The sequence below is a fragment of the Ornithodoros turicata genome, chromosome 5 (genome assembly GCF_037126465.1).
Source record: "Ornithodoros turicata isolate Travis chromosome 5, ASM3712646v1, whole genome shotgun sequence".
Lineage (NCBI taxonomy): Eukaryota > Metazoa > Arthropoda > Arachnida > Ixodida > Argasidae > Ornithodoros > Ornithodoros turicata.
In genome coordinates this window covers 6767577-6781019 of record NC_088205.1, presented here as the reverse complement: position 1 = coordinate 6781019, position 13443 = coordinate 6767577, and the positions used below count along the sequence as shown (strand labels likewise).

The following is a 13443-nucleotide window of genomic DNA, read 5'->3' as shown; positions in this document are numbered from 1 at the left end:
AGCGCTCAGACTTTGGTACATTTTAGTCAAGGTATCCACTCCAGTGCTAAAAACTTAGTGGCTCTTCTGGAAAGGTTCTCTTGTGGGGTTCAGGGTGATGGTAGACCTTGTGTTTATAGGAGCTTTGAACGAAACCTACAGACATACAAGATGCTAACAAGGCTGAAGCCACCAAAATCTGCCGTTGATGCTGCTGGGAAGGGCATGGTGAGCAATTAATGCGCATTAGCATAGTTTGCGAGATCAGCATGTGCAGAGGCATATCTACAGGTTTTCCCTACGAGTTTAATCCGAGTGCCAGCTAAATTAATCCACGTGCCACGCAAACTTGATGGGGCATGGATTAATTTAGCTGGCCCTTGGATTAAAATCGCCGGAAAAACCTGTAGTGTGGCAAGCGAGGACATTCGTCCGGGGCGTGAATGCAAGGGAAGACACTCTGGTGTGTGCAAAGAGAAGCAACTAAAAAAAAAATTACTACAATGACACGATAGATCAATTTGCTACAGCAAGAGATAGGATGGTTAAACTATATGAATCTGGTGTAGTGTCGTCATTTTAGCGTCACTGAAATTTTTACCTGTATCGTATCATTCCAGAAATTCGACGCCTGAATTGGGTGCTCTTGTTTTCCAACTAATTTTTGACCCCCAAAATTTTGCAAAAAATATTTCCCAAAATGCCTTTGACCCTTAGACCCTTGATAATATGTAGAGCCTGATGTTTCCGGGTAATATTTTTTTACTAAATTCGGGGGGTAAAAATCGGGTAAATAAACGTGCGCTCTAGATTCATGCGAATTTGGGTGGAAAAAAGTCCAGTATTCTAAATTAGAGGAGAAATCGGGCTGTTACTCAAACTAACTGTACTGGCTTGATACAAACAGTGATGTAACTACATTTGCTGCCAAACACGTATGTTAGTGCATTCCTACAGACATCCCAGTGAGGGGAATTTGCTGGGTAAAAATGGGGTTTCACCCTAAAGAGTCAACCTTCAATTCGGGGTAAAAACTCTGGGAAGAATCGGGTAAAATCAGGGGTACTTCAGGCTCTAATAATATGGTAACATTCTCTTAGGTGTTGCATGCAGATGGTTTGTCAAGGGCACAGTCACACTGCATGCAATGGGGGCTGTCCCTGTTAGATACGCCACTGAGTGTGTGTTCCAATTCCCGAATACATAACTGTCTAGTCAAGGAAATAGCACCTGCGATGCAATTCTCGCTATTGTTGCTTAAAGCAGGGACAGGTACCACATTAACAGTTTCTACCGTTTGGCTTTATTCAACCTTTGTGCTCTTTTTTTTCTTTTTTTTTTCTCTTTGCTCTCAGGATAAGGTAAGTATTGCAACTCGGTTTTGCTTGCGTGCTTGCTGTTCTTTTTATATTGTTGCTCATTTTTTGCATGGAGTGTAACAATGCAGATTGCAACCCCGATGATGTGTCTTCTACAGAACGACTTCTCTGGGCAATCTCATAATGAGGGAATAGCACAACTGAGAGGTTGAAAAAGTTTAATGTGCTAATAGAACATCGAGATTTCACTGTACCATAAATACAACTTTCACGTGCTACAAAAGTTTAGTTTTTGCACTTGCATAACATATTTGTTCAAGAAAAGGAAATTTTGCAATACAATAAATTTTTCATAGCAGGGGATTTTTAATAATTTTTAAAAAATTAAATGAAATATTTTATTTTAATATTTATATTAAATTAATTTTAAATTTAATTTAATATTAAATATTTAAGTAAATAATAATTTAATTAATTTATTTAATAATTTATTAATTTAAATAAATTTAATAATTAATATTAAAAATTTAATAAGGTTTCATTACATTTTTAATACATTTTGAAGTTTTGGTGGGGGGTTTGGGGACATGGGTCAATAATACAGAGTAGACTTCTTGGAGTGTACCAGAGAAATGGAGAGAGTGTAATGACTAGAGCCTGAAAATTTAGGCACAAAAAACTGTGGAAGTAGGTAATTAGGCCCTCAAAAACAGCAAAATGTAATTAGTAATATGCAGTAATGGCTAGGCCACTGGGGTTTGCCCTTGTGTGTGGCTAACTATGAACTGTATAAGATGGAGACTTAACTGGCCCATGATCCAATCTTTTGGTCTCTGAATGGAAAAATTTCCTTTCAGCAATGTACATACGGTGGTCTGATATTTTGAGCCAGCATACATGAACTTGACTTTCTTGTAGGAGGGGTATCGTTTGGCAGTCATGCATGTTGGAGCCCCATGTTGTGGCATGAATGCCGCAGTTCGTTCAGTCGTCAGGAACTGCCTCTTCCGTGGAGATGTGGTGTATGCCATACACGATGGTGTTGAAGGCCTCGTTGAGGGGAATGTAAGTGGCTGCACGAAAATTAGTCGAATCAAATCTTTATTTTCGCCGAAGTATATCTCAATGAGGAGCTGAGAGAAAAATCTCTGCGCAGCTCGATGAAGTCTCAACCCTATAGTAGAGGAACGTATACAAAATATAAGTGACATTTAAAGATAAGAGAGTTGTTTGCAATCCAAAGAAATGAGCATGATTAATCTTCATAACGAACCCTGAGACGGGCGGCAAACGCACTAAACAGGAATCTGAAACACAGCTGAAAGTTACAGATATATACATCCAGGGGGAAATTGAGGGGGGGAAGGAAATATTTTCAACTGCTCCACGTCACTCCTTCTGTTTCCTACACGGAGCAGTTGAAAATGTTTCTTTCCCTCCCTCTTTTCCCCCTTGATGTGTACGTATCTGTGTGGGTTAGATTAAGCTTTCAGCTGTGTTTGGGACTCCAGTTTAGTGCGTTTTTTTCCCAGTCTCAGGGTTTCGTTATGAAGATCAATTATCGCCAGCTCGCCTTCTTTCTTGCCGCTCTTTACGAGCTCGTTTAATTTTGAGTATTGTTATTAATGAATCTATTTACGATCTTCCGTATCCACACAAAGGCAGATGGGAACGCAAGGAGTGCCAATATGATACCGCTTTAGTCTAATGTTGTGACCCGCACAGTAAGGTGGGACGTTTACCTTTCTTTTTAAGGCATTTCTTTTTTTTCCATCCCGCTTTCAGATCAACACTATGGGCTGGCACGACGTGTCTGGGTGGGTGGGTGAAGGAGGTGCTTTCTTGGGGACAAAGCGGTAAGTTCGTTTGTTGCCCTTGAACAGCTGCTCCTCTTGTGGTACGTCATAGAATCGCGATGCTTTCTGTTCAGTACGCTTCCTGGTGATGTGATGGACAAGGTAGTGGCTCGTTTCACAGAATTCAAGATTCAGGCTCTAATGGTCATTGGCGGGTTCGAGGTAAATTTCTTCGCCGCTAGTATCGACGCTACATTGCTTTCGCTTTGTCTGTTGCCTTTCTTTTTTTTTGTTTAGTTGTACACATATTTCTCAATTTTTTTTTTCAGGGCTATCACGCGGTGCTCCAGATGGCGGAGGCCCGTGCTAAGTACCCGGCCCTCCGTATCCCAATGATCGTAATCCCAGCAACCATCAGCAACAACGTTCCCGGCACAGATTTTTCTCTCGGGGCTGACACCGCCCTCAACGAGATCACAGAGGTAATTCCATTGTAGGGATGTTCAAATACAGTGAAACCTCGTTAATTCGGATTTCAAGGGAGCGCAAAGAATTATCAAGGTGTCCGAAATAACGAATCTACGTCAAAAAACGATTGTCTGTATTTTTTTTTACATGCGCTGCACTCACACAGGTTTATTTCCGAAAAAAATTGTTAATAGTTGCCTGTTTACCAGATGTTTGCACGCGAATAACGAGTTTCCGGACGCCCGCAAGCAGTTCCTCAGCACAGGTGCCATCGGGGCCGCCGTAGAAGTCCTTGAGGGTGGCTAGTGCCTGAGTGGCGTCCTTCGCGGACGCGCGCGGCGGCCGTGCCATCTCACCACAGTCGATTCCGCTGTCGGATTCATTGCGTTTTGTGCCAAACGCATGATTGATACGGTCTTCGTCTGTCAACTGGCGTTGCTCTCGGCCGGCGACAGCAACGCCGTCATCAAGGGAAACGTAGTCCGCGAGTAGCACCGTGCTGGGAAGAACGCGGTCGAAAACGCCATCGTCTTGTATGCTGGCCTCGAAAGTTTCTTCTGGGGCATCCAGTTGGTCCTCAGATTGCACAAATCCGCTATATTTGAAGCAGTTAAACACCACTTTTTCCACTTTTTGCGTGAGCAATCATGGCCATGCGCAGTCCGAACGCTCCCATTGAGTTAGCGATGTGCGATACTATCGATAGTTTTGGACTATCGATTGTCCAACTATCGAGTGAACCGGAATTTTGATAGTATCGCGATAGTTTTCCGGACTATCGATAGTGTCGTGACTGGACTTCACAGAGCTTCACGTCGCTTGAGCCAAGCCAATCCAGCACACCTTCTGAATTTGCGTTTTGCCCCTGCACACTATCAATACGTTATTGAGTTTGAGTTTTATGTATTTACCAATTCACTCCAAAATATTCACTCCAGATTTAACATTTTAGCTTGTTTCTTTTGAAAACTAAGCATTCTGCAAAATTTATGTTTCGCTGCTGTAAACTACCAGTTTGTTCACTAAAAATTTTAATTTTAGCATGTTTGTTTTGAAGACGATATCATCTGAATTCGCGTTTCGCTCCTGCAAACTGTCAATTCTTTACCCAATCCGAAATTAAATTGGAGTGTTGCTCCTGCGAACAATCAACAGTTTCTTCACTCCAAATTAAAAATTTGAAAAGGTTTCTTTTGAAAACTAAACTTTCTGAATTCACGTTTCGCTCCTGTAAAGTATATATAGTTTATTCACTCCAGGTTTATAATTTCAGCATGTTCCTTTTGAAAGAGAAACTTTCTGAATGCGCGTTTCATGGTTTGAAAATGAGTCTCAAGGGTCAATGTGGCAAATCAGCACAATTTCCAATTTCTATTGATCTAGCAGATACCGTGGTACATGATGCAAATAATGTTCTTGTTGTTTGCGATGTATTCCTCGACAGATTGCTTAGTTTCGCTTACCAAAGTGAACATACGTCTCATGGATTGCAAACGGTCGTAGAAAAGATGCAACGTGGTAATTGATAGGGCAGTCTTTGGCACGCGGCTATTCCTTCGTAATGCATACAGCAAATGGCTTTCGCAAGCTTTGTATGGCACTCAAGATCAAAACGTTGTTTAGCATAGGGTGAAAGCACTGATAACTAAAAAATGAAGAAAGGTGAATCATCTTTACAAGCACTCATACGTTGTATATGGCTTGCAGATTTGTGACCGCATCAGGCAGTCCGCACAGGGCACGAAGCGACGAGTATTCGTGGTAGAGACAATGGGTGGATACTGCGGTTATCTTGCTACGCTCGCTGGCTTAGCCGCAGGAGCTGATGCAGCTTACATTTATGAAGAACCCTTCAGCATCAAGGACCTCATGGGTGATGTTCAACACATGCAAACGAAGATGGCCGAAGGAGTTCAGAGAGGCATAATTCTCAGGTGAGCAATCAGAAGCAGGTTAAATTGATCATTCATTGATTAAGAGAACTCTCACTTGTATGAGTTGATTTGGAGAGAAAAGGTAGCAACTTTCAATCAATATTAGTTTTAGAGGGAGGGTCTCAGTTTCGTGTGTGACCTCAGTTTCGTGTGTGTTCACCTGTGGGACCTCAGTTCCGTGTGTGTTCACACTGTGAAGTCTAAATGCAGGACCAGAACTGTTGTGGATAAGGCAGTGGCTTGTTTCAGAAAATTCAAGATTCATTTGCCTGCATGGTAGCGTAACAAAATGAAAGAAACAAATTGGTTCTTCTAATTCTGAGCTGCTGTATAGTATGTTGCTAATACATACAATGTTTTCGGTTATTGAGGAAATGTCTTAATCAAACAATACAAAACATGAATAGCTATCAGTGTTGTATTGATGAACCCTAAGATTACCTTATGCCAGTATTTAGTATACAGAATATGAGCACAAAATCAAGCGAAAGGAGTTTAGTTTTGATGTCTGCAGAAACATTGACAGCTTTAGATGAGCTAAGCACAGTTGCTCTCACATTTTGGCATGGCACTCACATAATAGATTGGCTCTCCTCCAATAATTGATTCCCTTCTGATACATCAAAGAAATATGAACACTGCGAAACACCCTTAGAATTTATCCGAGACTAAAACATGGTAAATCATTCTTGGACACTTGGGTTGCACTCTGTGCCGGGAAAATTTTAACACAGATCTACAGAAAATCTCTTTTCGTTTGTCATTAACCAGTGTATTTTTTTATTTAATATTTTTATATTTTGTTAACCACCATAAGATTTTTATTCTGACAATTATGAGCTTACACAATGTGCAGCGTTAAAATTTAGCCTCGCAATAATGTTGCGAATATTGTTGGGCAAATAAGGTTGAATACTGCTTATCAAACTTAAACTTAAACCTTTCGTTCCTTTTCTTTGACCTTTTTTTTTTTTTCTTGTTTGTTCTTGTTTCTTGAACCTTTCGTTCTTAAAACTTTTTTTTTTACGTCCTCTACATAGGAATGAAAAAGCAAATGAGAATTACACCACAGAATTCATCTACAAGTTGTTCTCCGAAGAAGGAAAGGACATTTTCACAACCAGAATGAACATCCTAGGACACATGCAGCAGGTACAAAACGTGTTGCTACTAGGTGGTGTGAGTACGTATGTGGCACGTTTGTGCTTACTTTGGCACCTGCGAATGTACAGGGTGGTCGTCCATCGCCGTTCGATCGCAACTTTGGCACCAAGACTGCGGCGAAAGCAACAGACTGGCTGCTGACGCAGCTAAAAGCAAACCTGCAGCCCGATGGCACAGTTAATGCCAATTCAAAAGACAGCGCCTGCCTGCTTGGACTGCTTCGTCGTCAGTACAAGTTTACTCCTGTTCAGGATCTCAAACCACAGACAGACTTCAAGTAAGAAACCCCACTTTACTTTTCAGAACTACTGCATCGATAGTTAGCGCTTGATTTTTTGAGTAGCGATAACCTTCAGCACTAATAGTACACTACCTGTAATAGTGTGTAATAGTACACTGTCAATTATCATTAATTTGGGTAAATTAGACACGCTCTTCACATTGGTGGGATGAAAAAGTGAACTTTACATAAATTTACATAATTAAACTTAGGTTACATGACATGCACATCAGGAGGTGGCAAAAACCTAGTAAGAACAAATGCCGTTGACCGCATGATTCTAGATGGCGTAGTTTTTTTATTATAATTCAATGAGATGTTTTCTGGGACACCCTGTACATAAGCAAATCAGAATGACACTGGTTCTGGACCGTTCTTTGTAGAACTTCATGTTTGGATATGGATAACAAATTTTAGATAACCAGATAGAACAACAGCGCTAGCGAGTTGTTCGTAATTACGCAGACTGGAGAACGAGGGTTCCAGTTAACTAAGTTCCGGATAAGCGAGATAGGACTATTTCTGTTAGGAGAAAGCAAACGTGGGACACTTGTCACCATCTTGACACTTGGGACACTTGTCACCACACTTGTCACCAAGCTCCTACGTACAGGTTACACCCAGGGTTTATCGCTACATTTTTGCTACCGAACACCAAATAAATTGTGAATGGTTTATGAAAGAGATGAAAATTGGTTCATAGAAATAGTGTTGTCATATTGCTATTTTTCTTGGATTTGTTTCATTTTTGCTTTCTTCATAACACTTTCCAGTGTCATGCAGTGACTCTTTGTGGGCATGATACTGTCTTATGTATTACTTTTTAGTTTTTATTTAGCGTTTTTGTCTCCTCTGTCACGTGTGCTTGTCGCCACCTTCCTTTCCTCTTTCCTGCTGTCACTCTCCCATTTAGTTTTTAGTGTTTCTTTCCCCTCTGTCAGTGTGCTCTTTGCCACCTTCCTCTCCTCTTTCCTGCTGTCACTCTCCCATTTAGTTTTTAGTGTTTCTTTCTCCTCTGTCACGTGTGCTCTTTGCCACCTTCCTCTCCTCTTTCCTGCTGTCACTCTCCCATTTAGTTTTTAGTGTTTCTTTCTCCTCTGTCATGTGTGCTCTTTGCCACCTTCCTCTCCTCTTTCCTGCTGTCACTCTCCCATTTAGTTTTTAGTGTTTCTTTCTCCTCTGTCACATGTGCTCTTTGCCACCTTCCTCTCCTCTTTCCTGCTGTTACTCTCCCATTTAGTTTTTAGTGTTTCTTTCTCCTCTGTCACGTGTGCTCTTTGCCAGCTTCCTCTCCTCTTTCCTGCTGTCACTCTCCCATTTAGTTTTTAGTGTTTCTTTCTCCTCTGTCACGTGTGCTCGTCGCCACCTTCCTCTCCTCTTTCCTGCTGTCACTCTCCCATTTAGTTTTTAGTGTTTCTTTCTCCTCTGTCATGTGTGCTCTTTGCCACCTTCCTCTCCTCTTTCCTGCTGTCACTCTCCCATTTAGTTTTTAGTGTTTCTTTCTCCTCTGTCAGTGTGCTCTTTGCCACCTTCCTCTCCTCTTTCCTGCTGTCACTCTCCCATTTAGTTTTTAGTGTTTCTTTCTCCTCTGTCACGCGTGCTCTTTGCCACCTTCCTCTCCTCTTTCCTGCTGTCACTCTCCCATTTAGTTTTTAGTGTTTCTTTCTCCTCTGTCATGTGTGCTCTTTGCCACCTTCCTCTCCTCTTTCCTGCTGTCACTCTCCCATTTAGTTTTTAGTGCTTCTTTCTCCTCTGTCACTTGTGCTTGTCGCCACCTTTTTCTCCTCTTTCCTGCTGTCACTCTCCCATTCAGTTTTTTGTGTTTCTTTCTCCTCTGTCACGTGTGCTCTTTGCCACCTTCCTCTCCTCTTTCCTGCTGTCACTCTCCCATTTAGTTTTTAGTGTTTCTTTCTCCTCTGTCATGTGTGCTCTTTGCCACCTTCCTCTCCTCTTTCCTGCTGTCACTCTCCCATTTAGTTTTTAGTGTTTCTTTCTCCTCTGTCACGTGTGCTCTTTGCCACCTTCCTCTCCTCTTTCCTGCTGTCACTCTCCCATTTAGTTTTTAGTGTTTCTTTCTCCTCTGTCATGTGTGCTCTTTGCCACCTTCCTCTCCTCTTTCCTGCTGTCACTCTCCCATTTAGTTTTTAGTGTTTCTTTCTCCTCTGTCATGTGTGCTCTTTGCCACCTTCCTCTCCTCTTTCCTGCTGTCACTCTCCCATTTAGTTTTTAGTGTTTCTTTCTCCTCTGTCATGTGTGCTCTTTGCCACCTTCCTCTCCTCTTTCCTGCTGTCACTCTCCCATTTAGTTTTTAGTGTTTCTTTCTCCTCTGTCACGTGTGCTCTTTGCTACCTTCCTCTCCTCTTTCCTGCTGTTACTCTCCCATTTAGTTTTTAGTGTTTCTTTCTCCTCTGTCACGTGTGCTCTTTGCCAGCTTCCTCTCCTCTTTCCTGCTGTCACTCTCCCATTAAGTTTTTAGTGTTTCTTTCTCCTCTGTCACGTGTGCTCTTTGCCACCTTCCTCTCCTCTTTCCTGCTGTCACTCTCCCATTTAGTTTTTAGTGTTTCTTTCTCCTCTGTCACGTGTGCTTGTCGCCTCCTTTTTCTACTCTTTCCTGCTGTCACTCTCCCATTTAGTTTTTAGTGTTTCTTTCTCCTCTGTCATGTGTGCTCCTTGCCACCTACCTCTCCTCTTTCCTGCTGTCACTCTCCCATTTAGTTTTTAGTGCTTCTTTCTCCTCTGTCACTTGTGCTTGTCGCCACCTTTTTCTCCTCTTTCCTGCTGTCACTCTCCCATTTAGTTTTTTGTGTTTCTTTCTCCTCTGTCACGTGTGCTCTTTGCCACCTTCCTCTCCCTCTTTCCTGCTGTCACTCTCCCATTTAGTTTTTAGTGTTTCTTTCTCCTCTGTCATGTGTGCTCTTTGCCACCTTCCTCTCCTCTTTCCTGCTGTCACTCTCCCATTTAGTTTTTAGTGTTTCTTTCTCCTCTGTCACGTGTGCTCTTTGCCATCTTCCTCTCCTCTTTCCTGCTGTTACTCTCCCATTTAGTTTTTAGTGTTTCTTTCTCCTCTGTCACGTGTGCTCTTTGCCACCTTCCTCTCCTCTTTCCTGCTGTTACTCTCCCATTTAGTTTTTAGTGTTTCTTTCTCCTCTGTCACGTGTGCTCTTTGCCACCTTCCTCTCCTCTTTCCTGCTGTCACTCTCCCATTTAGTTTTTAGTGTTTCTTTCTCCTCTGTCACGTGTGCTCTTTGCCACCTTCCTCTCCTCTTTCCTGCTGTCACTCTCCCATTTAGTTTTTAGTGTTTCTTTCTCCTCTGTCATGTGTGCTCTTTGCCACCTTCCTCTCCTCTTTCCTGCTGTCACTCTCCCATTTAGTTTTTAGTGTTTCTTTCTCCTCTGTCATGTGTGCTCTTTGCCACCTTCCTCTCCTCTTTCCTGCTGTCACTCTCCCATTTAGTTTTTAGTGCTTCTTTCTCCTCTGTCACTTGTGCTTGTCGCCACCTTCCTCTCCACTTTCCTGCTGTCACTCTCCCATTTAGTTTTTAGTGTTTCTTTCTCCTCTGTCATGTGTGCTCTTTGCCACCTTCCTCTCCTCTTTCCTGCTGTCACTCTCCCATTTAGTTTTTAGTGTTTCTTTCTCCTCTGTCACGTGTGCTCTTTGCCACCTTCCTCTCCTCTTTCCTGCTGTCACTCTCCCATTTAGTTTTTAGTGCTTCTTTCTCCTCTGTCACTTGTGCTTGTCGCCACCTTTTTCTCCTCTTTCCAGCTGTCACTCTCCCATTTAGTTTTTTGTGTTTCTTTCTCCTCTGTCACGTGTGCTCTTTGCCACCTTCCTCTCCTCTTTCCTGCTGTCACTCTCCCATTTAGTTTTTAGTGTTTCTTTCTCCTCTGTCACGTGTGCTTGTCTCCACCTTTTTCTCCTCTTTCCTGCTGTCACTCTCCTATTTTCCTCTCTGTTCGTCCTCCACCTCGGTCTCTTCCTCCTCCCTGCCTCTTTGCCCTCATATTGGCATCAAACGAATTCTCACCCGTCAGTGTGTGATGGTGATTTCTAGGAGCCGACTTCCCAAGAGGCGTTGGTGGGGAGACCTGCGCCTGCTCCTCAACATGCTGGCCACATCCGAGAGCTTGGTCGCCACGCACCGCTCGCTGGTCATCGAAAAGTCGATTGCGGAAGACATTGAAGATGTTCAAGAAGATATCTAAATATTGTCCTTCTCATGCACTTTAGGCAGTTGTCATTGTCAGTGTTTCTTGTCTTTCACTTTCGAGACATGTGATTGCAGTTTTCGAGGACGATTGTCAGCAGAATGTCGTTTGCCTTCGTTTGGCTGCTATCCACCACTGCCATTCGGGAGGAAATTCAAGAGTATGTCCCAAGCAGAGGTGGGTCTATGGAGGGGGTCCTTCATCACCGAGTGCTCCAATTGATCTTGGGCGGTGCATGCTGTCCTAGACGGCAAAAACCCCACACTACCCGCAGAAAAATCCTGGATCCGCCCTCGGTTACAAGGACAGGCTTTGGTGGATCTTACTCTACTACAGTGATATATTGCTACTGCTTTTGGCACGGCATGTTTGTTGTCATAGAGTGTGCTCAGTTCCTCTCAGGTTTGAGGGCCTTTATTTTTTAGCATAGATTTGGAACTCGTTTTTATTTCATGCGCAGTTATGTACTTGTACCTTAGAAATGTCCTCTTTTATTTTGTGCTCTGATAGGTAGCACTTAATACACAACCCTATATGTGGTACTTGTACATTGTGTAGAACTTACACCTGCTTCCTACGATATTCTTTGATGAATACCGTACGGGTGGAGAGTCAACTATGTCAAGCAGGGTACGAAGGGTGCTTGTAACATAGCCGGCTACATTCACGTAGCCGTAAAAAGGCGAGAATGAGATAATCACCAGTTATTGTCATGTTACAGCCTTCAGACACGTAACGATCGATAAAGGGCTTTCATGTGTGTCACTCGACAAAAGTCGTAACGTCCATTTCTGACATCCTGTACATCTCTGCTTTACCGACGTGCGTACGAGCCGCTACACATTTTTCGTACTCGCACAGCAAGAGGAAAGCCTAAATGGCCTGTGAACCTGTATACCTACACTTCTTGATGACTCTCATCAAAGAATGTGGGCTTGTGACTTCATGCCCTGTCCCGTGGCAATGCAACCCTGCGCTTCGAAGTAATTGCCCACCAGAATACTGGCCTCTGCAGCAACACCACTTTCATTTTCTCCTAAGTCCTTAATCAACACTATCTGGCAGAGCCGCCATCCCAAGGCGAGTTTGCGCCCCCTCCCTCACTGCTGTTAGCTCTGTAAACAAAGAAAAGATAACACTCATTGGCACTGCTGATATTGTAAACCCAAATTCTCTTAATTCCTGTTTTATACTGTCCAACAAGCCTGCCAGGGCCTACCGTTCTGTGCCCTCTGGCGAGGCGGCTGCGCCTCTCTCCCCCTTCGGGACGGCTCTGCTATCTGGCATCGAGATGTTCATGCAAGTGTGTCTTTATGGAAAGGTGTATGCTACCTCTGTCCCCATGGCTGCTCCGCCTCAGGTTACCTCATTTATCCTCGTGCCCTCTCATCCGAGCTCTGTGAAGATAGAAAATTGGCAAACATTATTACGAAAACTGCACGTTTCGTAGACAAGCAAGGTTTTATGTGCTGAGTACCTGAGCCGCATCGGCTGCAAAAGGTCTATCAATCACAAATGTCTGCTGGTTGTTTGTCAACTCCTTTAATGTCGTATAGCTGTATCCTGTGAAGCATGCAATGTGAGCACTAGTAGAGAGGTTGTTTACCCATTTTTGGTGTGCCAAACAAATTTATTGCCTGTGGTTCAGTGCTGCTAATTCCCCACTTGTTCAACTTTGAGGACCAGCTACCTTGGCCACATAGCGGATTATGCTTATACTTTCGAGGAAACACGTAAATTGAAAATATTGAAATGAGTACAACAGTTGTATACGTATCACATTTTGAATGCATACTTTGTGTTCTCCTTAAGAAGCGAAGTCGCATCAGTTTGTTTTGACCTTTGTTTGTAAAGGGCAAAGACCACAATGGGATTTTTGTCATGAAATATAATTAGCGTGTTATACAGGGCAGAAGTCCCGCGGACTGCAAAAACACTCTGTGTGCACTCCTTTTATGACATTTGCCCGCATGCAACTGTCGGGTGATTAGTATTACGTTCTAAAATATTGCTCACTATCACTGGAACTATAGTTTTGTTGATTATCTTGTGTGGTGTACAGATTAGATTTATTTATCTTATGAAATCTTATCCAAGAAATATTTTAGGAAATATGTATCGATAGGAATTAATAAAGGTTTTACCTATGTTAGCTACACTTGTAAGACCCTGCTGCTTTTGACGCTAAGCAATGCCAGATTGTTTTCATTATTCCCACATGGGTCTCCCTAAATTCAACCACACAGTGCCCCAACTTGCAAAGAAGTCTCAAAGTTCTGGTTTACGCAAAGATGTCT

At 42.8% G+C, this 13443-nt stretch overlaps 1 protein-coding gene across 3 annotated transcripts in view; it reads left to right on the top strand.

Moving 5' to 3' along the window:
* LOC135393831 (ATP-dependent 6-phosphofructokinase-like) overlaps positions 1 to 13443 on the top strand; it is a 28330-nt gene that overhangs the window by 8221 nt on the left and 6666 nt on the right. For 2 of the 3 annotated variants that reach the window (XM_064624127.1, XM_064624129.1), the window contains exons 11-18: positions 120 to 207; positions 2217 to 2363; positions 3084 to 3154; positions 3229 to 3316; positions 3424 to 3576; positions 5270 to 5496; positions 6537 to 6648; positions 6729 to 6937. In XM_064624127.1, coding sequence (XP_064480197.1) covers positions 120 to 207; positions 2217 to 2363; positions 3084 to 3154; positions 3229 to 3316; positions 3424 to 3576; positions 5270 to 5496; positions 6537 to 6648; positions 6729 to 6937 — 1095 coding nt within the window. Of the gene's footprint in view, positions 1 to 119; positions 208 to 2216; positions 2364 to 3083; positions 3155 to 3228; positions 3317 to 3423; positions 3577 to 5269; positions 5497 to 6536; positions 6649 to 6728; positions 6938 to 10992; positions 13299 to 13443 lie in introns of those variants that run through there. The other variant, XM_064624128.1, reaches the window with a different exon arrangement.